This window comes from Canis lupus, chromosome 7 (genome assembly GCF_003254725.2).
Source record: "Canis lupus dingo isolate Sandy chromosome 7, ASM325472v2, whole genome shotgun sequence".
NCBI lineage: Eukaryota > Metazoa > Chordata > Mammalia > Carnivora > Canidae > Canis > Canis lupus.
The window spans coordinates 41,527,285-41,551,573 of record NC_064249.1 but is presented as its reverse complement, the minus strand read 5'-3'; the positions used below and the strand labels follow the sequence as shown (position 1 = coordinate 41,551,573).

At 42.6% G+C, this 24,289-nt stretch overlaps 1 protein-coding gene, 1 long non-coding RNA gene and 1 other non-coding gene across 4 annotated transcripts; 1 reads left to right on the top strand and 2 right to left on the bottom strand.

Moving 5' to 3' along the window:
- Window positions 1-222: 222 nt before the first annotated feature.
- On the bottom strand, window positions 223-18,197 carry KHDC4 (KH domain containing 4, pre-mRNA splicing factor). 2 transcript variants are annotated; one of them, XM_025430898.2, is made up of 14 exons: window positions 18,076-18,197; window positions 17,385-17,601; window positions 13,473-13,601; window positions 13,045-13,124; window positions 11,826-11,878; window positions 11,390-11,553; window positions 10,139-10,350; window positions 9,130-9,190; window positions 6,846-6,903; window positions 6,369-6,622; window positions 4,396-4,575; window positions 3,417-3,529; window positions 2,554-2,645; window positions 223-1,495 (listed from the first exon to the last, which is right to left on the bottom strand). In XM_025430898.2, exons 1-14 carry the CDS (start codon window positions 18,111-18,113, stop codon window positions 1,296-1,298), a joined length of 1,851 nt encoding a protein of 616 aa, XP_025286683.1. In that variant the 5' UTR covers window positions 18,114-18,197; the 3' UTR covers window positions 223-1,295. The 2 variants fall into 2 exon arrangements, 1 of the variants encoding a protein (XP_025286683.1); XR_003129395.3 differs by having other exon boundaries at window positions 1,451-1,495; window positions 3,417-3,501.
- On the top strand, window positions 2,715-3,566 carry LOC112648918 (uncharacterized). Its single transcript, XR_003129396.2, has 2 exons — window positions 2,715-3,048; window positions 3,187-3,566. It is a non-coding gene; the product is annotated as an uncharacterized LOC112648918 (long non-coding RNA).
- Window positions 10,660-10,788, bottom strand: LOC112648987 (small Cajal body-specific RNA 4). The gene has a single exon (XR_003129422.1). It is a non-coding gene; the product is annotated as a small Cajal body-specific RNA 4 (non-coding RNA).
- Window positions 18,198-24,289: the final 6,092 nt, after the last annotated feature.

The following is a 24,289-nucleotide window of genomic DNA, read 5'->3' as shown; positions in this document are numbered from 1 at the left end:
TACAGTACCAAAATGGAGGTAGTCTACCATTAATTATCCTCCATATTTTCATCTGGATTTTGAAGGGTTTACTGTGGTTAAGTCATAAACTCTTGGAACTATATGCAGACTTCTGGGCCCATGAAATATTTTTCTGGTGGGTTTCAGTTTGTTAGGCTATCAGAAATTTATAAATTTTAGTGCACAGATGGGTCATGGGAGAGAAAAAAGAAACCACAAACATAATATTTATACATTTATTTATAATGAAATTATGGTCTAAATATTTACAACATATAGGAAACCAGAGAGTATGTTTATACAAAGCCAGCCTGCAAAGTATTCAAATGTGCAAAAATGACAGTTCAGTATCTCAAACTACTCTTGGTTCAGCAGACTAGCTCCTTCTTTCACACATCAATATTTGATACAAAAAAGTTCTTTTGGCAAAACCTGTAATGCCAAGAAAAAGGACAAGTTGCAGCCACTAAGTCCACCATCCATCCTATTGTGAGCAGTCAAATCTCTCTAGTTTAGCTGCAATCAGTTCTCAGAGAGACGGACCACTGTGTTTCATTTCTGTGATGAGTTCTGACCAGCTTTTGCTCAAGCAGTTTTCTCGGACCCAGCTGAAGACATGGAGCTTATTAAAAGGGCAATAAAAACTGCAATGGCTTTCTGGGACAAGAGTGCCTGAAGATGCCAGCTTTGGATCATCCCAGTAAAAAGATAAGGGAAAAAAAAAAAAGCCAACCCTTCACTTTTCTACTCAGGATCCAGCTATATCCAATAGTTTTAAATTAGTGAAACTGCATTTTCCAAAACAGAAAAGAATGCAAACATGAAAATAAGGATGAACTATTCTTAGATTTAAAGGTGCTGCAAGGGAAAGATGGTCTTAAAATCGTCTCCCCACTGATAGTAAGGCTTCGTTTGTAACCAGTAGTAAAATACAAATAAAACTTTTTTGTCAGAACAGGGGCCATTCATTCATGTGGAAAAGGCTGGACCAGTTAAATGTATACTGGAATAACCCTGTTGGGATGCTCTGTTGGACAAGCACATTTCACCAACTGTTAAAAAGCTTCTGAGACAAATTTGTGATTCTAAGTAAATTTTAACAGATACTATGCCACTGCAGAAACAAAGGTGTTTTAAAAAGAATGAAACCCCTTTAAGAAAGGGAACACTGCATCTCTAACTTCTGCAAAGGTCCATGATGGTTCCCAGTACAGGCCCCAGAGTCTTATTAAATCAAATGCATGCATTATTGCTAAAGAGAGTCACCAAGGGTCAAAGCTCTGTTCCACTGTTTCTTAAGGGGCCATCCAGAATGGCATCTGTTGTTTAGCTCGTGGCTGTGATGAAGGGTACTGATACCCCAAACTCCAGCCCTGTGGAAAACTACTTGCATTTTTATGACCCCCATGCTCCTCCTCTTCATCAGATGAATCTGCAGCATAAGCCACCAACCCGAATCCCTTCTCTGCAGTTTTCATCTTCTTGACTGGATAATCTAGAATAGAGAAAAACAACCCCAACCCCATCCCCCAAGACAAAAAAAAAAAAAAAGATAATACCATAAATTCGTTAATAAAAAAAAGATGTTAATTATAAGTGGTTAGTTGGACACCATTTTGAGGTCACAGGGTCAATGGTCACCCAAAAACGTTGAGGATCACACGAAAAACAGCACCAGCATCAGCAAATGTGAATCCACCAGAACCATGTAAGAAAACAGAGAAAGAAAAAAAGAAACACACACACACACACAAAAAAAAAAAAAAAAAAAAAAAAAAAAAAGAAAAAAAAGAAAAAAGGAAAGTTAGCAAGTGAGTCTTTGGAGGCTGATATTTCACCTTTAAAGAGTTAAAAGAAAAGAAGTTAAGAAAAGAATAAAAAATGTATTTTCTTCTGTTCATTTTTATGACTACAGGCAAAGAACACAAGTGACCCCATATTCCTCTACAGATCTAGAGTTCTGGGATACTAAGAGGCAACATTTTTTTTAATAGCCACTGGCTGACTATTCACAACCAAAAGAGCTATGAGGAGAGATATATAGCTCAGCTCCCAATACAAAGAAAAATCAATCTTTTTTAAAAAGTAGGCTTTATACCCAAATTGGGGCTCGAACTCATAACCCCGAGATCAAGAGTCACACACTCCACTGACTGAACCAGCCAGGTGCCCTGAAATAGCAATCCTTAAGTCTTTATCAGATTATTTCCGGATATTCAGACAACAAAGGCAACAAAATTTGAAATGACCTACCAATCATTAGAGCTTTAATGATGCTAGTATAAAATATAAGTTGACTTTTTCTAGACACACGTCAGTTGAAAAAAGGTTAACCATATGCCATCCTTCTAAGTAAAACAAAAAAACAAAAAAACAAAAAAAAAAAGAAAAGAAAAACAAAACAAAACAAAACAAACACCTCATCAGCCTGGAGATTTTAGAAGTTGGATTAAACACCTGATTGAATGCCACCTGAATGAACATCAGGTCAGAAAACTAGTAACTTAGGACCAGTCTTAGCTTCCTGCGTGTCCCCAGCTACACCTCACTCACCGTGGCTCCCTGCTCCGGCCCCAGACCCATTCCTGTCATCAGACTCTGCTTTCATTCCAGTCACTGGGAAGGCTGGTGGAGGCATCAACTGCCTGTGAGAAGAAAAACCATGACAACCTTTCAGATAGATTCTATCAATTGTACTTTCTTCCAAAGGTCACCAAACAACCGTTCACCTCCACCCTTTCCACCTGACCCCACCCTGAGAGCTATTATCAAGTTTTAAGATATCAAGTTTTTAGCCAGGCCAGGTCAAAAGCAGCAGCACTGCTGTGGGAAGCCAGTCCCGTCCTTGGAAGGCTCAACGAACCATATAAGAGGGTGGCTGTCTCAAGCCCCAGATGGCAACTGGACTCCCACATTCAAGTACCTCAGTCCATAATATCCTAGGATTCTAAGTAGCAAACATATTGCCTATGCTTAGGAAAATGGCTAAGATGCAGATAGTAGAGGAAGATGCCTGATGACCAAGAATGAAATGACTCAAAGCCCAAGGTAACCACCCCTGAACACTGTGAAAGGGGAGGCATAATCTCCTTAGTGCAGCAGTTATTAAAAAAACACACAGGAGTTTTTGAGCCAAAGGATTTCATTACATTTTGATTGACTTATCGATCAGTTATTATTTTTTAGGGAGGTTCCACATCCAGCATGGAGCCCAACTCCAGGAGTGAAGTCATGACACTGAGATCAAGACCTGAGCTGAGATCAAGTTGGAAGGATGCTCAATTGACTGAGCTACCCAGGCACCCCTTCATTAGTTTTAGAACATGGAAGCTCACAGCAATGATCGTTATTCACACTAATGGTGAAAGCCAATGACATGTGATGACATTCACGTAATTATGCTCCAACTAACTTACCTGTCCCTCTCTCGCTCTTTGCCTGAGGAACCTGCCGGCTTCGATCCTGCACCTTCAATCTCATTCTGACTGGAGAAGCCTGTACCTAAATTAGTCATATGAATGGGTCCATGCTATGAGCAGAAAAATACAGCGGCATTAGCAAATCTACACCTGCTGCATTGACTTTAGCTCCTTAATGTATCTCTCAAGTGCCTCGTCTTTCTGGTCAGTTGCAGTATGCTCACTACATAGCACTCTGGGATTTGGGACATAACCACAGCTGAAGGAGATGTAATCTCTTTCTGTAGGACCTGGTCATGCTACATGTATCTGTTTTCAACTACCCTTTTATAAACTATAAAAATGCTTCAGAGTTTGATTCAAAGGACGCTAAAGGGCTCTGGCAAAAAGTAAAGGTGCTTTTCCTGATAAATAAAATGGCACCAAAACCACACACTTAAATAGTATTTTTAAAAATTCTTTACTTGAATGACTACTTAGAACATGTATGCACCGAATCACATTTCTGCCCACTATTTTTTGTGGATGGTGGGGACTCAAAAAAGTAATCACTGTCTTTTACAGGGAAAAAAAGTAAACTGAGGGCCAAGGTTTAAAAACAAACCCTATGCTGACAGTAATGATACCTTTTGGTGAGATGTGTAGGGAAATGAGAACTATGTGAGGTTTCCAAGAATACCATATGAATGTGGTAGCGTGGAATTCTACAGAACTCCTTCCAGGGGCCAGTCATAGACCTCTATGTGCCTCCCTCTACATGGAGCTTTGTATTTTCTTATCATACTGATCCCAAAGACCAACCCGCCCAAAGGGAGTTACTCTTGTTTTAAATCCTCCAAGGGAAAAAACCCTAAATGGATTCCAGAAAACAGAAATCTAGTACTGGGAGGATGGTTGACATAGATGTGAATTTTTCTTTCTTTAAAGGGAAAGTATAGTAGAATAAGATGAGGAAAGAAAGGGTATTTTATTTAACCTGGTATCCAAGAAGTCCAGATTCTCGTTCATCTGGCAGCTCCTCTGTGAATCGCCTCTTCTGTGCCTGGGGTTGAGCTGGGAGTGGGGGCTGGGGTGGGGGCGGGGGCTGGGGCTGGGGGCCGGCAGGCAAGGCAGTTTTGACAGGAGCAGCAGGAATAAAAGGCCCACTCATCGGACTCTGGGACCAAAACAAACCAAAGGGGAAAAAAGGTGTGAGAATACCCAGTCACTTACTAAGGAAAACAATGATCACAAAAGACTTTTATAATCCACATGTCCCAGAAATTCTGTATCTCTCTGGTCCTTAGCTTTCCTCTTGGATCATCTGGTGCCATGAGAGCCTCACCTTCCCACCTTCATGGTGGGGAATGCTAAACTGAGAAGGTTTACAGTGTTTTCGATTCTCAGGAGAAACCTGGTGTGCACCCGGGGCCATTAGGTGCACACCATATAAAATATAAACATATAAAAATTCAAAAATAAATAAATAAATAAATAAACATATAAAAATTCTAGCCACTTACTTAATTTAAAAGTTAACAAGCAAGAACATTCTCTAATTTAGACCCCTCTAATCAAAGTGATTCGCTCCTTCTAGATTATAAAGGCTACTAATGCTTATGGCAAAGGCAAGTTCACCTGCCTCTTCTAAGGATAAACTGTTACAGCAAGAGGGAGTCTGTCTGGTGTTTAGAGACTGTACCAGAAAGGAAAAAGGACTGATCCACTATGTATCAGAAAAAACAAGCACTTCCCAAAGGACAGCTCTTATTATTAGACAAATGGCTAGTATGTGTGGACTACTTGGGTCTTCCCACCTAACCCTTGCAATCTCTGAGATAGAATCATTATGCTCGTTTTCTATAAGGAAACCAAAGGCTGGATAGGTCACGTGGTATCCCAGGATTGCACAGCTCAATCACAGGAAAGCATGAGGAACCCTGGCAGCATATGTCTAAAGCTCAACCCTAAGGGGCCTGCTCCGCCATACTCCTTTCTGGTCACAAAGCAATGTGGCTCAAAGCTGGTGAACTATAGCTCAGCCAAACACAGAAGGTGAGTAATTAGGACTAAGAGTCATGAGCAGGATTTAGTGAAGTCTGTTGTTTCAAACCATATAGCCCCTCCAGCGTTCACAGCCCGCCAGCCAGGAGGCTGGGTAGTGGTTCAGGGCTGCATGCTCCTCTGCCACAGCAACACTATGAGGCCCACAGAGAAAGGCCTACCATCAATCCATCACCTGTGCTTGCTACCTTCTTTCCCTGTCTCAGAGAAGAGGAGTACATGATTCATCTAGATGAGCTAGCTACCTACCCTTTCCTAAAATTCTAGTTTCTCACATAGTTTGAAAAATATACAAGTACATTTAATAAGCCTTAAGTTGGCAAAGTTCCAGGATCTCTCAGCTCAAGAACCCCTGAATATGTTGTGTTTCTTCTGAAGATCACTAACTCAGGTCCAATCATGGAGAGGCTAGTAGGCTGGCCCCTTTCTTCTTGAGGTGGGTGCAGGTAGGCGATACCCACAGCACAACAAACCATGATTGTGGCTCATTACCCACTTCTGTATATCCAGTGTTTCTGGAGCACAGCCATGTGAGTTCATTTGGTATGGTCTTTGACTACATCCGTGCCCCAGGAATGGAGCGCAGCAGGTGTGCCAGAGCCTGCATGACCCGTAAGCTTCACCTGTTGGCCACCTAGCACTCCAGAGGAAGCTTGCTGACTCCTCTTCCAAACAACTATTTGGCAGTAAGACTCATGAAATGAAACTATACATTTCAGGGTGAAAACACATGTGTACACGCTGTCCTAAAGCATTTAGGTAGCTTAGTGGCCATGACACAGGAGCAACAGGAGAGAAACACCTCCCATCACCCAGTAATTCTGCATGATTTCTTTCTGAATACCACCACCACCTCCACCTCTCTCCCCTGGCCACTTTCTCCATAGTCACAGCCTACCATCCTACCTGTCCAGTGCCAGCAGGAGGCTGCACTTGTGTGATCGGGTATTGTGTTGGCACAGGTGGAACTCCAGTAGGTAATGCTGGCAAGACTCCAGGTGCCAATGAAACAGCTGGTGGCACTATGCTTGGCACTCCATAGGGAGGCTGAAGTGGCTGCTGAGGAGGGGGAACAACAGGGTAACCAGACTGATAGCCATTGGATGGATAATATGGTGGCTGAGGAGGGACACTACTTATAGCAGAGGGTTGTGTATAGCCTGAGGGGGAAGAAAAAAAGTGTTTAATCAGCTGCAGCAGAACGAGACATTTTAGCTGAATATTAACTTCATCTCTAGGGAAGAAAACTACTTTCCAAATTATCGTAAGCTGAAGGGGACATTATCAGTGCCCTGGCACAGTCTACCCTTAAATATCCTATTTTATACACAAATATCACTAACAAACTATTTCTCTTTCTTAAACACTTTAAGACATACACACCTGGTAAAGGTACAGCAGTATTAATCTGATTCACAAATCTAGAGTACTCAGCATGAACCTGCAAAAGAAGGGAAAACAAATTCATGTGGGACAATCCCCCAATTCACGGAGTATTTACAAGGGTCAGATTATACAATTCTAGGACCAAAGTAGTGAGGAAGTAAAAGTATTTCCACCAATTAAAAAAAAAATTGTCAAAAAAAATTGTCATTGATATTTCCATCAAATTTAAGCTTGTTTAATTTAAATTTTAATAAGGTATGGGGCACCTGATTGGCTTAGTCAGTAGAACATATATATATGACTCTTGAGCTCGGGGTTGTGAGTTCGAATTCCACACTGGGTATAGGATCATTTAAGAATAAAAATGTTAAAAAATCAATCAAAGGGCGCCTGAGTGACATGGTCAGTTGAGTGTCGAACTCTTGGTTTCAACTCGGGTTGAGGTCTCAGGGTCATGGGATCAAGCCCCACCTAAGGCTCTGCACTCAGTGCAGTCAGCTTGAGACATTCTCTCCTTCTGTCTCTACCCACCCCCCCTTGCTCTCTCTCTCAAAAACAAATAAGTCTTAAAAAAATCATTTTTAATAAGGCATACCCTATGAATTAGTAAGCCAGGATGTGGGCACCAGGAGCATGGACATCAGAAGCTTCCAAAATCTCCAGATTAGACCCAATTCTGAGGTATAAAATCATTCAGAGCCAGAAAGAAGTTAGGAAATTTCTAAGTTGTCAGTATAACTACCGAGACTTCATTCATTCTTTTACTGGACTTGTCCTCAAGGAGCTTATGGCTCAACACAAGGTTAATACGTCGTCATGCACCGCCCCCCCACTGCCCAGTTCTTCATTATGAACATCTCACTGAGTCAGTAACTTCAAGTGGCAACAAACACAGGAGACAGTCAGGGAAGTTATCTGGCACAAGGGGTGGTAAATTAGGTTACCTCACAAAAGCAAAGACTATGGCTTTCCAAAAGGGGACCCTTAAATGCCAAATGACACAAGGCTGAATAAACACAACCCCTAAACCTGACTATCTTCAGGGGCTACACCAACAACCCTACTGGTTTAACTTTTGGTTACTAGATTACAGAATAAAAATAATAGACAATCAAATAAGCAATTAGCTTACTGCTGTTAGCCAAAACATTATTATAGCTCTATTCTTAATTTTGCTATACTTACTATTAAAAAGAATTCGGAATACAAAAATAAACAAAATAAAAAGAATCTGGAATGCGCACTGGTCAACAACTTGGCCAGGCCTGAAAGTATTATTTAAATAACTGACAACACTGGGGCACCTGGGTGGCTCAGTCAACTAAGCATCTGCTATTCAGCTCACATCATGATCCCAGGGTCCTGGGACCAAGCTCCCCATTAGGCTCCCTGCTCAGTGAGGAGTCTGCTTTTCCTTCTCCCTCTCCTCCCTGCTTATTTTCTCTCTCAAATGAATAAGTCAAATCTTTTAAAAAATAAATGACAATATTGAGATTTCATACTGATGTACTACACATTTCAAAATTCTATACCAAAATAGTTGCTAAAGAAGAAAGGCATGCCAGCTATGACCCTGCTTAGGGAAGCTTGTCTTCCTTATGGAGAATGTTGAGTTGCTAGAATGGTGTAGTGGTTCCAAAATTCATGTCTGCCCAGAACCTTGGAATATGATCTTGTTTGGAAACCAGGTCTTTGCAGATACAGGTTAACATGAGTTTATACTGGGTTATGGTGGGCCCAAATTCGAAGGACTGCTACTTTAGAAGAAACAGAGAGGGATCCCTGGGTGGCGCAGCAGTTTGGCGCCTGCCTTTGGCCCAGGGCGCGATCCTGGAGACCCGGGATCGAATCCCACATCAGGCTCCTGGTGCATGGAGCCTGCTTCTCCCTCTGCCTGTGTCTCTGCCTCTCTTTCTCTCTCTCTGTGAGTATCATAAAAAAAAAAAAAAAAAAAAAAAAGAAACAGAGAGACAGAGACACAGGAGTAGGCCAGGGATTGGAACTCTGCTGACATGGGGAAAGAATGCAAAGGACAGCAGGCTGGGAGAGGCATGGAACATTCTCCTTCACAGTATTCGTTTAGAAGGATCCAACTCTGCCCACATCATTATTTTGAGTGTCTGGCTTCCTGAACAATGAAAGAATAAATTTGTTAAGTTATCTAGTTTGTGGAAATTTGCTATGACAGCCCTAGGAAACTAATACAGGTAGGAAAATAGCTAAGACACAGCCCAAGACAGCAGGAGCTCTTCTGAATATTAGATACACAAATATAACTCACTGTTTGCAAGAGATTCTCACAGAGTTTCTTGGCAGCAGCCAGGCCTTCTGGTTTGGGATGACTGCAAAGAAATAGGAACCAAAAACTCAAAGAGGAGAAAAGTAAAGGATACAGATTTTTGCTTTCACTTTGTATGCTGTTTACAAATTTAATATATTCAAAATACCAACAAAAAAACTTCAAAAAAAAATCACAAAAAAATGTCACAGTAACCCTTTAGGATATAACTTGTATCATTAAGACAAATACTTTATTGCTTGGTCGATCTATGTACCTATCTATTTATGAGAAACACAGAGAGAGAGAGACAGAGACATAGGAAGAGGGAAAAGCAGGCTCACTGTGGGGAGCCTGATGCAAGACTCGATCCCCAGACCCCAGGATCATGCCCTGAGCTGAAGGCAGACACTCAACCACTGAGCCATCCAGGTGCCCCTATTGCTCTCTTTAAAACATAAATATAAAGACATTTAAAAGTCACTAAAATAACTGTAAAATGCATTAATAGTGTCATAGGTCAAAATGAAGATACCTTTAGGCTCATCACAGCTCATTTTACAGTGAGAGATTTAAAACCCAAGAACCTGAATACTAAAAAAGACAAAGACAATTCTACCTAATTCAATAGTTTTTATTAATTATAAAGTGATTATCATTAGTAATGACCTACATTGCTCATGTTACTAGTTATTATACCTATTTTCTTACTCCTTTTGAAGCCCTCCAGCCTGATCAGTTTTTTTTTAAAGGCATTATTATTTTTTTAAAATTTTTATTTATTTATGATAGTCACAGAGAGAAAGAGAGAGGCAGAGACATAGGCAGAGGGAAAAGCAGGCTCCATGCACCAGGAGCCCGACGTGGGATTTGATCCCGGGTCTCCAGGATCGCGCCCTGGGCCAAAGGCAGGCGCTAAACCGCTGCGCCACCCAGGGATCCCAGCCTGATCAGTTAACAAGCATTCAAATGCTTGTCATCTCCAACCCCAACCCCATCCATGTGTACGTACCTAATGTAAATATACATGGGTTCAAAAGCTTCTCGGCCAGATGCTGGCTCAATGCAACCTGAGCCTTTGCCTCTTAGGAAGACTTTGGCACCCGTTTCAATCTGAATGTGCTGCAAATAGGAGCAGCCCGGACCTTCTACTTTCTCCTTGACATTAAAGGTGGGCACAGCATGCTCTAGACCCACAAATAATTTATCCTGAACATAATGCATCTGTAGAAGAATAGAATAACTCAGATTAAACACATAATTAAATCCTAGTCTTGAAAATCATTTTGCAAGACTTTAATCCTCCAGATACTTTCAACCACTGCCAGAATAAGGACCCCCCTATAATTTCCACCATGAGCTCATAAAAATAAACTCTATAAAATAATTTAATTTAAAGCACTACATATGCCATGTACCCACCTAGAACATTCCTTCATCAGGTGAAAAGCAAAGACATACTACTAAGCACACCCATGGCCCATGACTGCATATATCAGAACCTATAGCACTGTCTTCTGTGAAACTAGAGTAGCATGTTGGGTCGTACAGTCAGCCCTGTGCTGTTCTCCACCGAGGGCTGCTCTCTCCCACCCTGTTTTCTAGGAGGATTGTATCAGCAGAGTCTTACTTCACCAGACTCCGCCTTCTTAGTCCTCCAGCTGCCATCACACTTACAAATACACAACCAAACTACAAACTCCAAACATAAGGTGTGTAAACAGTCTGGTCTATCAACACCCTTCCTGGAATACATCAAAGTAAAGAGATGTGTAATCAGATGTTCACTGCATCTTGGAAGTTTTTTTTTTTTTTAAGATTTTTTTATTTATTTATTCATAGAGACGCAGGCAGAGGGAGAAGCAGGCTCCTCTGCCTGTGTCTCTGCCTCTCTCTCTCTCTCTCTCTCTCTCTGTCTCTCATGAATAAATAAAATCTTAAAAAAAAAAAAAGATTATTTATTCATGAGATACAAACTGAGAGAGAGAGGCAGAGGGAGAAGCAGGCTCCCCGTAGGGAGGCCAATGCAGGACTTGATCCCAGATCCCGGGATCACGACCTGAGCCTAAGGCAGGTGCCCAACTGCGGAGCCACCCAGGCGTCCCGCATCTCGGAAGCTTAGATGGTCCATTAGTAGGACAGTATCCGCAGGTAAGTCTCAAGTTGGGATTTCAGGATTTTTCTTTGCGCTTTCCATATCATTTGGTACATATCACTTTCACAGAAATGACAAAGCTGTTCATGATCTCTCCACGAAACATACCCCTGACTGGAAGGGAGGCTTCTGGTTAACAGCTGGAGACAACTGTGCAATGGGTGCTGGCTGGTGATACACAGTGACTGTCGCACCATTGAAAGTTGGACTCGTCCCTGTGGCAGCTTTGACCACACCATTGGTGATAATTTCTTTGATTCGGTTTACCGCTCCTATGGAAAAACCGTGAGATACTGTACCAAAGGAATGGACTGACAAGTACCCAATGACAAAGTGCAGCCAATGCCCAATTATCCCCGTATTAATCCATTTTAAAGGAAGCCAAAATATGTGGTCCTCAGCCTCTCTTTACCCCCAGCACACTCATGAGCAGTTCATACACAAGAGTTACCACAGCCACCAGGAACATTCTGCCAACTTATTACATACAACCCTGTTCTTTGTCCTTCACAAAAAGTGGGATGTGAGCCAAACCATTACTTACTGTCCACTAACTCCCGTGTCTGGCCCTGAACATGAAGGTATAATGGACGATCCCTATAAAGAGAAATATAGAATAATAATCCCAAACTGGTCACAACCAAAGGAACCAAATGAGTCACCAAATCAAATCTGTAATGTTTATGTTTCCAAATAAGTAAAAGAGACTACATAGAAAAAAACGGCTGTTGCAAATTTCTAAGAACATGATTTTAGAGCTGGGGAATAAATAAACTTTCCTGAAAAATAAAATAAAATAAACTTTCCTGGTTGCTTCAAGTTAACTGGCCCACAAGGGATCAAATCTGTTCTTATGGGCTCATGAATACTGGCATCTTGTCAACTGACATAACCTGGTATTTGAGAACAAAATCTCTTTTTGTTGGTTGTCTAACAGGTTATGGGCAAATGTGCTGTTGGCTATCCAAATTAATGGGGCAAAAGTGATGGTAGCCTGTAGATCCATATCTGAGACCCACAACCAAGGGGACTCCACTTTCTAAAAGTAAAGTGGCCTTAGATTCTGATTTTGATTATAACAGAGTTCATCAATAACCATAAAATTAATAAAAGGCTGTAAGTAAAAATAACTGTATTTAAAGATGGAAAAGTCCAAAACAGCAATCAGCATGCACACACTAGTTGAAATATACTTTTGGTTTCAGATGAGGAGTAAGTTTTGCCTACTGATTATATTTAATTTAAGCCAAGTTTTGCACTGCTTAAGTACCTGCCCTCAAAACTAAGTAGCGGAAGGGCCACAACTATAGGGAGACAAAATCTTTCAGTGGAAAACCTTTTAGCCTACAGCCACCATAGAGGCAGAGAGTTGCTTGATGAAAGGAGGTTTTTAAAAGGGAAATTACAACAAATACAGACCCTTTTTTGGGGGAAATGTTCCCAAACAAAAGTTTGGAAGCATATATACATTAAATGTAGCAATTATCTTATTTTACACTTTCCCATAATTTGTTTCCTCCAATAAAATGTTACCTGTGAAATAAAAAAAATCCAAAGACCAACAAGAAGGAAAACAGCTGCCAACACTCCTTACACATATTGGAAATGTATGTCCCAAACTCTAGTACGTGACATGTGTATATATATATATATACCAAGCTACTAAGCAAATATTTGCACATATTTCCTGCAAATGAAAAATATGAAACTAACGTGAGCCATATGTCCAACCTTTCCCCAAAGCAGAGGATGTGTATACACACCCTGGTCCCACTTTGGCCTTCTCCTCCGAGGTCATGAATCTCCCTCGAGTTGACACTGCAGCCCCACTAAGCCGACTGATCTAAAAAGGAAACAATCTATTAAAAAGATGATGTGGCAATTGATCGACTTCAATGACTGGCAGAAAGATGGATTTCTCCCCATTCATTCACTATATCAATACAAAAGAATGAGTTCTCACCTATATTAATATCAATTCCATTGTTTCCTGCTCAAGCTGACCAGGAATCCACCCATATCTGTTTACCTTTACCAAGAAGTTCCTCATAGTTAATTCAACCCAATCCTGACTTTGGAGATTATGACCCACATTCAGTCATAAACATCTGGCTCCTGTCTGTAGTTAGAGGTCTTGTTTTCTTGACTGTGCCCACCTACCACCTTCCCCAGAGGCCCAACATCTGCGCACCTCATCCTGAGTCTGTCCTCGAGTCAGCAGATTCCTGCACGTGAGAGGCACATCATTGATCTCGACTTCAGCTACCACCAGGTCATCCTTGCTTTTACTGCTAGTTAGGCCTTTGCCAGCAGCCTGAAGCTACAAGAGAAATTAGAATGAAGAGTTTGTAAGATCAAATAGTATGTTTCTGCTGCTCAATTTACAAGTGCCCCTCCCTACGTTCCAGCACCACGTTACTGTTCCCTTTACCTGCCTACAAACACACTTGGAAATATTCCTAGGTCATTCTTCAAAAATGAAAGAACAAGCAAACAAAACTTCACTCAACGGACACCAAGTATTGTCAATTCACTTGAAAGCAATCATCAGATTTCTCTGTAACCTTGGCCATGGTGCGTTTCTACGACCGAATAATCCCAGAAACCTTATGGACGAGAAGCTGCAATCTCCACAAAGAAAAATAAATGAACAGGTTATGGTGCATTACAGCTCAACTAGCTAGCCATACGTGCAGTAAAATACAGGGCAGAGTCCAGTGTACAACGCAGAGTCCAGCAACCCATGCACTTCATTTGTATAACTGGACGCTGCCTTTGTGACAACGCTGCAGCCACCAACATATCACATTTAACTAGTTCTATCCTTGCAATGATCTGGAAAACCCGTAAAGTTTATCTGACAACCCATTACTCTCTATTAAAGAAGAACTAAGAAAATAGATGAAAAGCCAAGCAAAATCCTAAAATCTGACCTGGTTTCTGTCAATTTATTATTTTTAAAGATTTTATTCATTCATGAGAGACACAGAGAGATGCAGAGACATAGGCAAAGGAAGAAGCAGGCTCCCTGCAGGGAGCCTGATATAGGACTCAATCCCAGGACCCTGGGATCATGACCTAAGCCAAAGGCAGACACAACCACTGAGCCACCCAGATGCCCCTGGTTTCTCTCAACTTATTATTATTTATTTCTCTCAATTTAAACTATAGGCTACTCCAGACAGCAGATGAGTTATCTGAAAAAAATCTTCATCTCAAGATGGCCTTCCCCAACCCTTTGTTACCTGGGACCAACGCTCAGCAAATCTGCTCAAAGAAGATAAACAGTTTATGCGTTAGATACATTTTTAAAAAAAGATTTATTTATTCAAGAGAGAAAGAGAGAGAATCTTAAGCAGACTCCACATCCAGCGAGGAGCCCAACACAGGGCTCGATCTCATGACCCTGAGCCAAAATTAAGAGTCGGATGCTTAACCAATTGAGCCACCCAGGTGCCTCGATATTTTTAAAATGTGGACACAAACTAGACTCAATATCTCACGTTTGTTTAGGCCCTGCTCAGTACTGGCCACCACCAAAGGTACAGATCAGTGCTATCCCACAGGACATCCTGTGATGACACAGGTGTTCTCTACCTGGCCATCCAGCATGGCCACTGTCAGCCTCATGTCCAAATGCTGTGATAAGAATTAAAATTTAATTCAAATTTTATTTTTTTATTTTTTAAAGATTTATTTATTTATGATAGACACAGAGAGAGAGAGAGAGAGAGAGAGAGAGAGGCAGAGGAGGCAGAGACACAGGCAGAGGGAGAAGCAGGCTCCATGCAGAGAGCCCAATGCGGAACTCGATCCCGGGACTCCAAGATCACGCCCTGGGCGAAAGGCAGGCACTAAACCACTGAGCCACCCAGAGATGCCCCTCAATTGCTTTTTAGAAGTGGGGAAAAAAGGAATAAAGGATTAACATCAGCGTTAAAAATTTTAACACTCAAGAAAATAAAATAAAAAATAAAGAAAAATAATTTTAATACTGAAGGAGCATTCCATCTTTGTCAGTGTGCTTTTAATATTTCCTTGCAGCGGGCAGCCCGGGTGGCTCAGCGTCTTAGCGACCAGGGGCTGATCCTGGAGACCCCGGATCGAGCCCTGCATCGGGCTCCCTGCGTGGAGCCTGCTTCTTCCTCTGCCTGTGTCTCTGCCTCTCTCTGTGTGTCTCTCATGACTAAATAAATAAAACCTTAAAAGAAATAAAAATTTCCTTTCAGAACTTAAAAATGGACAATTGACTCAATCTTTACAATTAAAAATACAACGAATAGGGCAGCCCTGGTGGCTTAGTGGTTTAGTGCCACCTTCAGCCCAGGACGTGATCCTGGAGACCCAGGATGGAGTCCCAAGTCAGGCTCCCTGCATAGAGCCTGCTGCTTCTTCTGTCTGTGTCTCTGCCTCTCTCTCTCTCATGAATAAATAAATAAAATCTTAAAAAAAAAAAAATACGATGAATAATGAACTTCCAACTCACTAAAAATTCCCATCAATTCTGCAGAACTTGAGTAAACATCCAAACAGATAATAGCCATTCTGTTGATGTTATAAACTGGACAGCTAACAAAAAACTCTATCATCTTTCCCTCTCAACTCTGAGGTATTATAGACAAATAAAAACTGTATATATTTAAGATGAACAACCGGATGATCTGATACATGTATACACTGGAAATAATCACCACAAACATGCTATTAACACATCCACCACTCACCCAAAATGCATTTTTATTTTTTAATTTTTTAAGATTTATTTATTTATTTACTTATTTATGATATACATAGAGAGAGAGAGAGAGAGAGGCAGAGACACAGGCAGAGGGAGAAGCAGGCTCCATGCCAGGAGCCCGATGTGGGACTCGATCCCGGGACTCCAGCATCGCGCCCTAGGCCAAAGGCCGGCATCAAACCGCTAAGCCACCCAGGGAACCCCCAAAATGCATTTTTAAACACAGAACCCATCTATTTGCTTCAACTTTTAATTGAAGTCAAAGAACTTTTTTTTTCAAATGTGTATTATAATGAGCTAAGCTGCCTTAGAACTGAACTCTCCAAATCTAGAGACATTCTTTTTTTTTTTTTTTTTAAAGATTTTATTTACTCATTCATGAGAGACACAGAAAGAGAGAGGCAGAGACACAGGCAGAGACAGAAGCAGGCTCCATACAGGGAGCCTGACCTGGGACTTGATCCCGGGTCTCTAGGATAATGCCTTGGGCTGAAGGCAGGGCTAAACCGCTGAGCCACTAGGGTTGCCCAAGAGACACTTTCAAACAAAAGCTAGACACCCAATTGTCTGACTCTGAAGTCAGATGTCTGCCTTGACAGATCTTATACAATGTACATTCACGAATCTTATTTTCCTCCTCTGTAAACTGGCGACAGTAATCCATTCCATCAAATTGCTGCAAGGGATTTTTTTAAGCGCAAAGCATGCAGTCTAGCAGTACAAACAGCCACTATACTCATCATCCTGTAAAAGTTGGTCTTCCATTGCAAGATAAAGACTTCAAAGTTCAGATCTATTCTAGTTGTGAAATTTTAATTATACCAGAAATTCTTTAAAATGACCAAATAATTTCAGTTTGTGTGAAAACAGCAAAACCACCAACATATAAATTATCCATTTCATTTCACATTGAACTACACTGTAGGCAGTTATTAAAAATCTATAGATTCTAACTAGAAAGGACGTTGTACGTATGTATTTACGTTTTAGTACAGCTGACTAGAGACATTTTAAAGTCACTTGATTTACCTGAACATCTCTTTGGATTTCAGGGAAAAAGCCTAAGTATTGAAAAATTTCGCATCATTGCTTTAAATGATTACATAGATAGAAGTTAAGCTGAACTACGTGAGCGAAGACAAAGTGAACTATTTGGTCCATAAATGTAATCAAACCAACCAAACTTGCCTCATGAAAACAAATGACATAATATCACATGATGCATTCCAAAACTAAGTGATCTTTAAATTACTGTAACCTTGTTTTCTCCTTAACACAAATAATTGTTTAATTACAGAATTACTAAGTAGCCTTTAATTACAAAATTAAAGTTACAATTAACAGAGTCCCTTCAACTTCAAATACCTTTTCAGCAACATTCTGAGTTGGTTTCAGCTTCCCTTTGGCCATGAGCATGGCATTGATTTTGGCAGCCACAGCAGCAGCAGCGTCCAAGGCTCCAGAAGGAGCAGCCGCGGAGCCCCCAGGGCTTCCCCCACTGCTGGGCACCTCCGCACCTGGGGCTGCCGGCGGGAGGAACAGAAGGGGGGCTGGAGCTGGCTGGTCCCATTTGCTGCGGCGTCTACAAGGAAGAGGAAAACGTGAGGCTTCGAAGCTTTTCTATCATTCTTCCCTTACCACGCTCTGGCACCCCGCTTCCCCGCTACCACGTTCTCTTTACACCCTCGAGTCTCTATCAATATTAAAATTACCATTCCCACCCCCCCCCCCGAACAGACACAATTGCTGCAGTATCTCCTTACTTCCTTCCTCCCTCTCAAAACGCTCCAGTCAGTCCCACATACCCTCGTTCTCATCTTCTCTTGGCCGGTGCTCCCGAAAGCCTCGGCCTTCCTCCTCCTCCCCCCCTTCCCTGCCGGCCTTTTTCGGGCGCCCCAAGGCCTGCTTACCATCTTCCTCCCCCTAAGCCCAGCCCTCTGACACGTACGCGTACCACCTCAGCGCCCCCCCACTTCCCGCAGGCAGCTCCCTTTGGCCCCTCCGCCTCTCCTCCGCCCCGTGCGGGCTGCGATGCCCTCGCCCACGAAAGCTTTACCCGCCAGCCCCGGGATGCGTCGCGCTCCCCGCGGACATGGCGACCGGCTCTGCTCAACCACCCGCCAACTACCCCACTACCACCCTCCCGTCACTTCCGCCCCCAACGCCCTCACGCACAGCCCCTTCCGGTCGTGTAGAAAAGCTGTTCCGGTGGAAGCGTCGGTTCCAATTGGACTCTTGTGGATTTCGAGGCGTCTGGCGTTATCGGAGACAGGTAGGGTGTGACCTTCCTGCTTGCGCCCTGCCCTGGAGAAAGATGGCGGCTGAAGCGCGCATCGGGGCGGAATTGGGAAGAGGAGGTTCATGTTTGTTGTGGGCAGGTTGGTAGTCTACAGGACAATACGCATGAGTCAGGGAATTAAACAAGTGTTTCCCTCAGTCCAGCCGCGTCCTCTGGCCAAGGAGAGAGGACGCCGAAGCCCGCAACTTTGGCCCGCTTCATGTTTCAGTTACCTGTTTAGGAAAAGGCAAATGGTTCATCCCAAAGGTCATGTGGAGAATTCTCCGGTGGTTTTACGTCTGTGTGCCAACCATTGATTTCAAAGCGGGGCTTCGGGGGCGCGCCGCGAGGGGGCGCCGGCGCCCGGGCGGGAGAGCGGAGGTGAGGGGCGGGTGAGGGGCTCGGAGTGGGCCGTGACCGCTGACTGACCCCGTTGGCGGGTCTTGGAGCTGTGAGGAGACTCTCTTCAGTGGATAGCCCGCAGCGCTGTTTTTCTAGTGAGTTCACATGCTGGTAGGATTAATAGACTGCAGATTAACTTGAAATCCAAACTCGTGTTTTCCCTTCAGCGTTTAATAAATTACCCTTTGGTACAAACACCATCTTTATCATTTATGAAATTTTATATATACGATAATATGTTTTTTCAGTCTTTTGCGTGGATTTGTTCTTTTGCTACGGCATCTATTGAATACTTCTATATTTAATATCTGTTAGGGCAAGCCAATTCTCATTGCCTTCTATATTTCCTTGCCTTTTCTGACAGGTGTATTTTTCTAAAGAATGTCAGATTAAGAGATCCCTGGGTGGCTCAGAGATTCAGCGCCTGCCTTCGCCCCGGAGCATGATCCTGGAGTCCCAGGATCGAGTCCCACGTCGGGCTCCTTGCATGGAGCCTGCTTCTCCCTCTGCCTGTGTCTCTGCCCCCCCCCCCCCCCGCCCTCCTCTCTGTGTGTCTCTCATGAATGGATAAATAAAATCTTAAAAAAATAAAAATTAAAAAAAAGAAGAATTTCAGATTAAACAGCATTGTTTTCTTTTTGCCCCTTGCCCCCAAATACAATGTTGTTGGGAGTCTGAAAATACATTGTTGGGGGGAGGGTGCCTGGATGGCTCAGTTGGTAGCAGATGTGACTCTTGATCTCAGCTCAGGTCTTGATCTCCGGGGTCATGGCTTAAATCCCCAGGCTGGCCTCCATACTGGGCATGAAGCTTACTTCAAAAAAAGAAAAGGAGGGGCGCCTGGGTGTCTCAATCAATCATTAGGTGTCTGCCTTCAGCTGCCTTCAACTCCTCCTCTCCCTCTGCTCCTCCCCTCACTTGTGCTCTCTCTCTCTGCCAGATAAATGAATAAGGTCTTTTTTTAAAATTACATTATTTTTTCCTTTTTTTTAAATGATATTTATAAACTATATTACTTTTTATAAAAGAGTACTGGGGCACCTGGCTGGCTATTGTTAAAGCTGGCAACTCTTTCTTTTTAATTTTAATTTATTTATTCATGAGAGACACAGAGAGAGAGGCAAAGACACAGGCAGAAGGAGAAGCAATCTCCATGCAGGAAGCCTGAAGTGGAACTCGACCCCAGGACTTGATCCCGGGACTCCAGGATCACACCCTGGGCCAAAGGCAGGCGCTAAACCCCTGAGCCACCCAGGGATCCCCGAAGTAGGCAACTCTTGATCTCAGTATTAGTCACAGCCCAAGTTGGACGTGGAGCCTACTTAAAAAAATAAGTAAAAATAAAAGGGTACTTGAAGTGTTCCATTCACAGTTGTGCAGGCATCAGCATTATCTAATTCTAGATCATTTTTGTCACCCCAAAAGAAACCCTACACCCATTATCAAACATTTCCCATTTTCCCCTGCTACCAGCAACCACTAAATTACTTTCTAACTTTATGGATTTGCCCATTATGGACATTTCACATAAATGGAACCATAGAATATGTGATCTTTTGTGTCTGACTTCTTTCATTTAGCATGGTGTTTTCAAGGTTCATGCATGTTGTACTGTGTGTCAGTGCTTCATTCCTTGTTACAGCCAAATAATATTCCATTCTATGGATAGACCACAATTCACTTATCCATTCATTTGTTTATAGGTAGTCACTATTTCTTAAAAAAAAAAAAAAGTTTTACTTATGAGAGAGAGAGAGAGTGGGGAGGAGGGGCAGAGGGAGAGGGAGAGGGAGAAAGAATCTCAAGCAGACTCCATGCTGAATGCAGAGCCCAACTTGGGGCAACACAGGGCTCAATCCCAGGACCCTGAGATCATGACCTGAGCCAAAATCAAGAATCAGACTCCTAACTAAGTCACCCAGGTGCTCTGATATTCACCATTTCTGTCTTTCCTTTGGAAAAATTCCTACTCAAATTCTTTGCCCTTTTTATTAAAAAAAAAAAAAAAAAGGATTTTATTGTTTATTCATGAGAGACACAGAGAGAGGCAGAGACATAGGCAGGCAGAGGGAGAAGCAGGCTCCCTTCAGAGAGACCGATGTGGGACTCAATCCCCAGATCTGGGATCATGACCTGACCTGAAGGCAGATGCCTAACTGCTGAGCCACCCAGGCTTCCCAAATCCTTTGCCCTTTTAAAATTTGGGTTATTTTCTTTTTATTGTTGAGTTGTAAGGGTTTGTTATTTATTCTGAACACAAGTACTTAAGATACGTGATTTGTAAGCCTTTTCTTGTGTTCTATGGGTTGTCTTTTCACTTTCTTCCTAGTATCCTTTGAAAGAAACATTTTTTAAATTTTGATAAAAAATAAAATTTTGATGAAGTATTTTATTTTTTTAAACTGGTTTTTTTTTTTTTTTTTTTTTTTTTTTTTTTTTAGATTTTATTAATTCATGAGAGACACAGAGAAAGAGAGAGAGAGAGGCAGAGACACAGGCAGAGGGAGAAGCAGGCTCCGTTTAGGGAGCACAACAGGGGACTCAATCCTGGGTCTCCAGGATCACACCCTGGGCTGAAGGTGGCGCTAAACCCTGAGCCACCTAGCCTGCCCAAGTATTTTTTTATTTTTTTAATTTTTTTAATTTTTTATTTTTAAACTTGTGGGAACTGATAAGTTCACTGTGATGACTGTCCCGCTCAGGAATGCTGTGTGACATCTCATTGGACTCTTGTACTAGGCCTCCAGTAAATCTTTTATTGTTTTGCATCTGGGCTTTTGTTTCTTACTTTGTAAGTATATTCATAGGTACTTTTAAGTTTCTAAGTGCCATTTTGAAAAGACATTTAAATTGTATTTAAACAAATTGTTGGGACGCCTGGGTGGCTCAGCTGTTGGGTGCCTGCCTTGGGCTTGGGGCATGATCCTGGGATTTGGGATCTACTCCCGCATCAGGCTCCTTGTGGGGAGTCGGTTTCTCCCTCTGCCTATGTCTCCTCCTCTCTCCCTCTGGGTCTGTGTCTCTCATCATGAAGAAATAAATAAATCTTCAATAAATAAATAAATAAACGAATTGTTGTTATGAAAGAAAGTTACTGGGATGCCTGGGTGGCTCAGTGGTTGAATGTCTGCCTTTGGCTCATGCTGTGATCCTGGAGTCCAGGGATTGAGTCCCGCATCAGGCTCCCTGCATAGAGCCTGCTTCTCTCTCTATGTCTCTGTGTGTCTTTCATGAATAAATAATAAAATCTTGGGATCCCTGGGTGGCGCAGCGGTTTGGCGCCTGCCTTTGGCCCAGGGCACGATCCTGGAGACCTGGGATCGAGTCCCACATCGGGCTCCCGGTACATGGAGCCTGCTTCTCCCTCTGCCTGTGTCTCTGCCTCTCTCTCTCTCTGTAACTATCATAAATAAATAAAAATTAAAAAAAAATTTAAAAAAAATAATAATAAAATCTTCTTAAAAAAATTTTTTTTTAAAGATTTATTTATTTGATAGAGACAGAGAGAGGCAGAGACACAGGAGGAGGGAGAAACAGGCTCCATGCCGGGAGCCCGATGTGGGACTCAATCTCGGGACTCCAGGATCGCGCCCTGGGCCAAAGGCCGGCGCCAAACCGCTGAGCCACCCAGGGATCCCCTTAAAAATTTTTAAAAGTTACTGAGTTTTATATAACCAGCCACCTTTCTAACTCTAAATAGTCCTAATAATTTTGTAGCCAAATCTCTTGGATTTATAAAATGGTGTGGAGAAGAGCACATGCTATCTGTGTTCAAACCACAAAATCACTGTTGACTTACTTGGGTGAACTCGGGTCAAATTCTGGCCTCAGTTTCCTTATCTTTTTTTGTTTGTTTTAGATTTTACTATTAAGTAAACCCCTACACTTAATGTGGGGCTCAAACATCCCTGAGATCAGGAGTCACATGTTCCCCTCCCCCCACCACTGAGCTGGCCAGGTGCCCCCTCACTTTCCTTATCTTTAAGAGAGAGTTGTGTGGGTGATACAATCAACATAAAAGGTTCTTCAATAGTCAGCCTGGGTGGCTCAGCAGTTTAGCACTGCCTTGGGCCTGGGGCATGATCCTGGGGACCCGGGATCAGTCCCTTGGGCTCCCTGTGGGGAGCCTGGTTCTCCCTCTGCCTGTGTCTCTGTCTCTCTCTCTCTCTGTGTGTCTTTCATGAATAAATTAAAAACATCTTTTAAAAAAAAAAAGGTGGGGATCCCTGGATAGCTCAGCGGTTTAGCACCTGCCTTTGGCCCAGGGCGCGATCCTGGAGTCCCGGGATCGGGTCCCACGTCGGGCTCCCGGCATGGAGCCTGCTTCTCCCTCTTCCTGTGTCTCTGCCTCTTTCTCTCTCTCTCTATGTCTATAATGAATAAATAAATAAATCTTTAAAAAATAAATTTTAAATTTTTTTTTTTTTTTTTAATGATAGTCACAGAGAGAGAGAGAGGCAGAGACACAGGCAGAGGAAGAAGCAGGCTCCATGCACTGGAAGCCCGATGTGGGATTCGATCCCAGGTCTCCAGGATCACGCCCTGCGCCAAAGGCAGGCGCCAAACCGCTGCGCCACCCAGGGATCCCAAAAAATAAATTAAAAAAAAAAGGTTCTTCGAATACTAAAGGTATGACAAGTATTTCTAATATTTTGTAGATACAAAATAGAATTTATAGGGTGCCTGGATGGTTCAGTCAATTAAACCTCTGTGTCTTGATTTCGGCTCAAGTCATGGTCTCCAGTCATGGGATCAAGCCCCGCATTGGGTTCTTCATTCATGGGGGCATCTGCTTGGGATTCTCCTTCTCCCTCTGTCCTTCCCTTCCACTCATGCTAGCCCTCTCTAAATGGATAAATAAAATCTTTAAAGAAAAAAAAAAAGTGTCACTTTGTTATATTGCAGACTGAAAAAAATCTCTAAAGTGGGAGAGGTTAGTCCAAGGTCATTTTTCATTCCTGTTTATCACATAGTAAAAAATTGGGATATGGGGCAGCCCCGGTGGTGCAGCGGTTTAGCACCGCCTGCAGCCCAGGGCATGATCCTGGAGACCCGGGATCGAGTCCCACATCGGGCTCTCTGTATGATGCCTGCTTCTCCCTCTGCCTGTGTCTCTGCCTCTCTCTCTGTCTCTATGAATAAATAAATAAAATCTTTAAAAAAAATTGGGATATGGATCTCAGTGACTGCACCTCCTAGGCCATCTACTACCAACTCTCAAGTGGCAACAGCTGGGGGAAGATATAAAACTCAGAACCTGTCAGCATCCTCTCCTATGGAGAGGATGTGTCCTATGTGTCCTATGTCAGCACACTCTCCTATGTGTCTCTCATGAATAAATAGATCCTAAAAAAAAAAGGATATTGGGTCAAGGTTAGAGGAGTAACAGGATGCTTACATAGTCTCAGAGCAGTGTTTTGGTGGCATTGGTATATAAAATTCATGTTCCTGTCTAGGTGTACTGCTGTGTGTCCCACACCTGCCTCCAAGATACCTTCTCCAAATCTGTGTAGATTAGCCCAAACTTGGAAAGTGCCAGAACTGAGTCTTGCTGCTTGGGCCCTATACACCCCTACAGTAGTGGGACTTG

Bases quoted from the DNA above. Each gene is read 5' to 3' on its own strand.
- KHDC4 (XM_025430898.2), bottom strand. From the start codon at position 18,113: ATGTCCGCGGGGAGCGCGACGCATCCCGGGGCTGGCGG. The intron at 13,125-13,472 runs GTGCGCAGATGT...TTTCCTTTTTAG, and splicing joins GAGGACAGACTCAGGATGAG to ATCAGTCGGCTTAGTGGGGC. The intron at 9,191-10,138 runs GTACGTACACAT...ATTTCTTTGCAG, and splicing joins CCCATGTATATTTACATTAG to TCATCCCAAACCAGAAGGCC.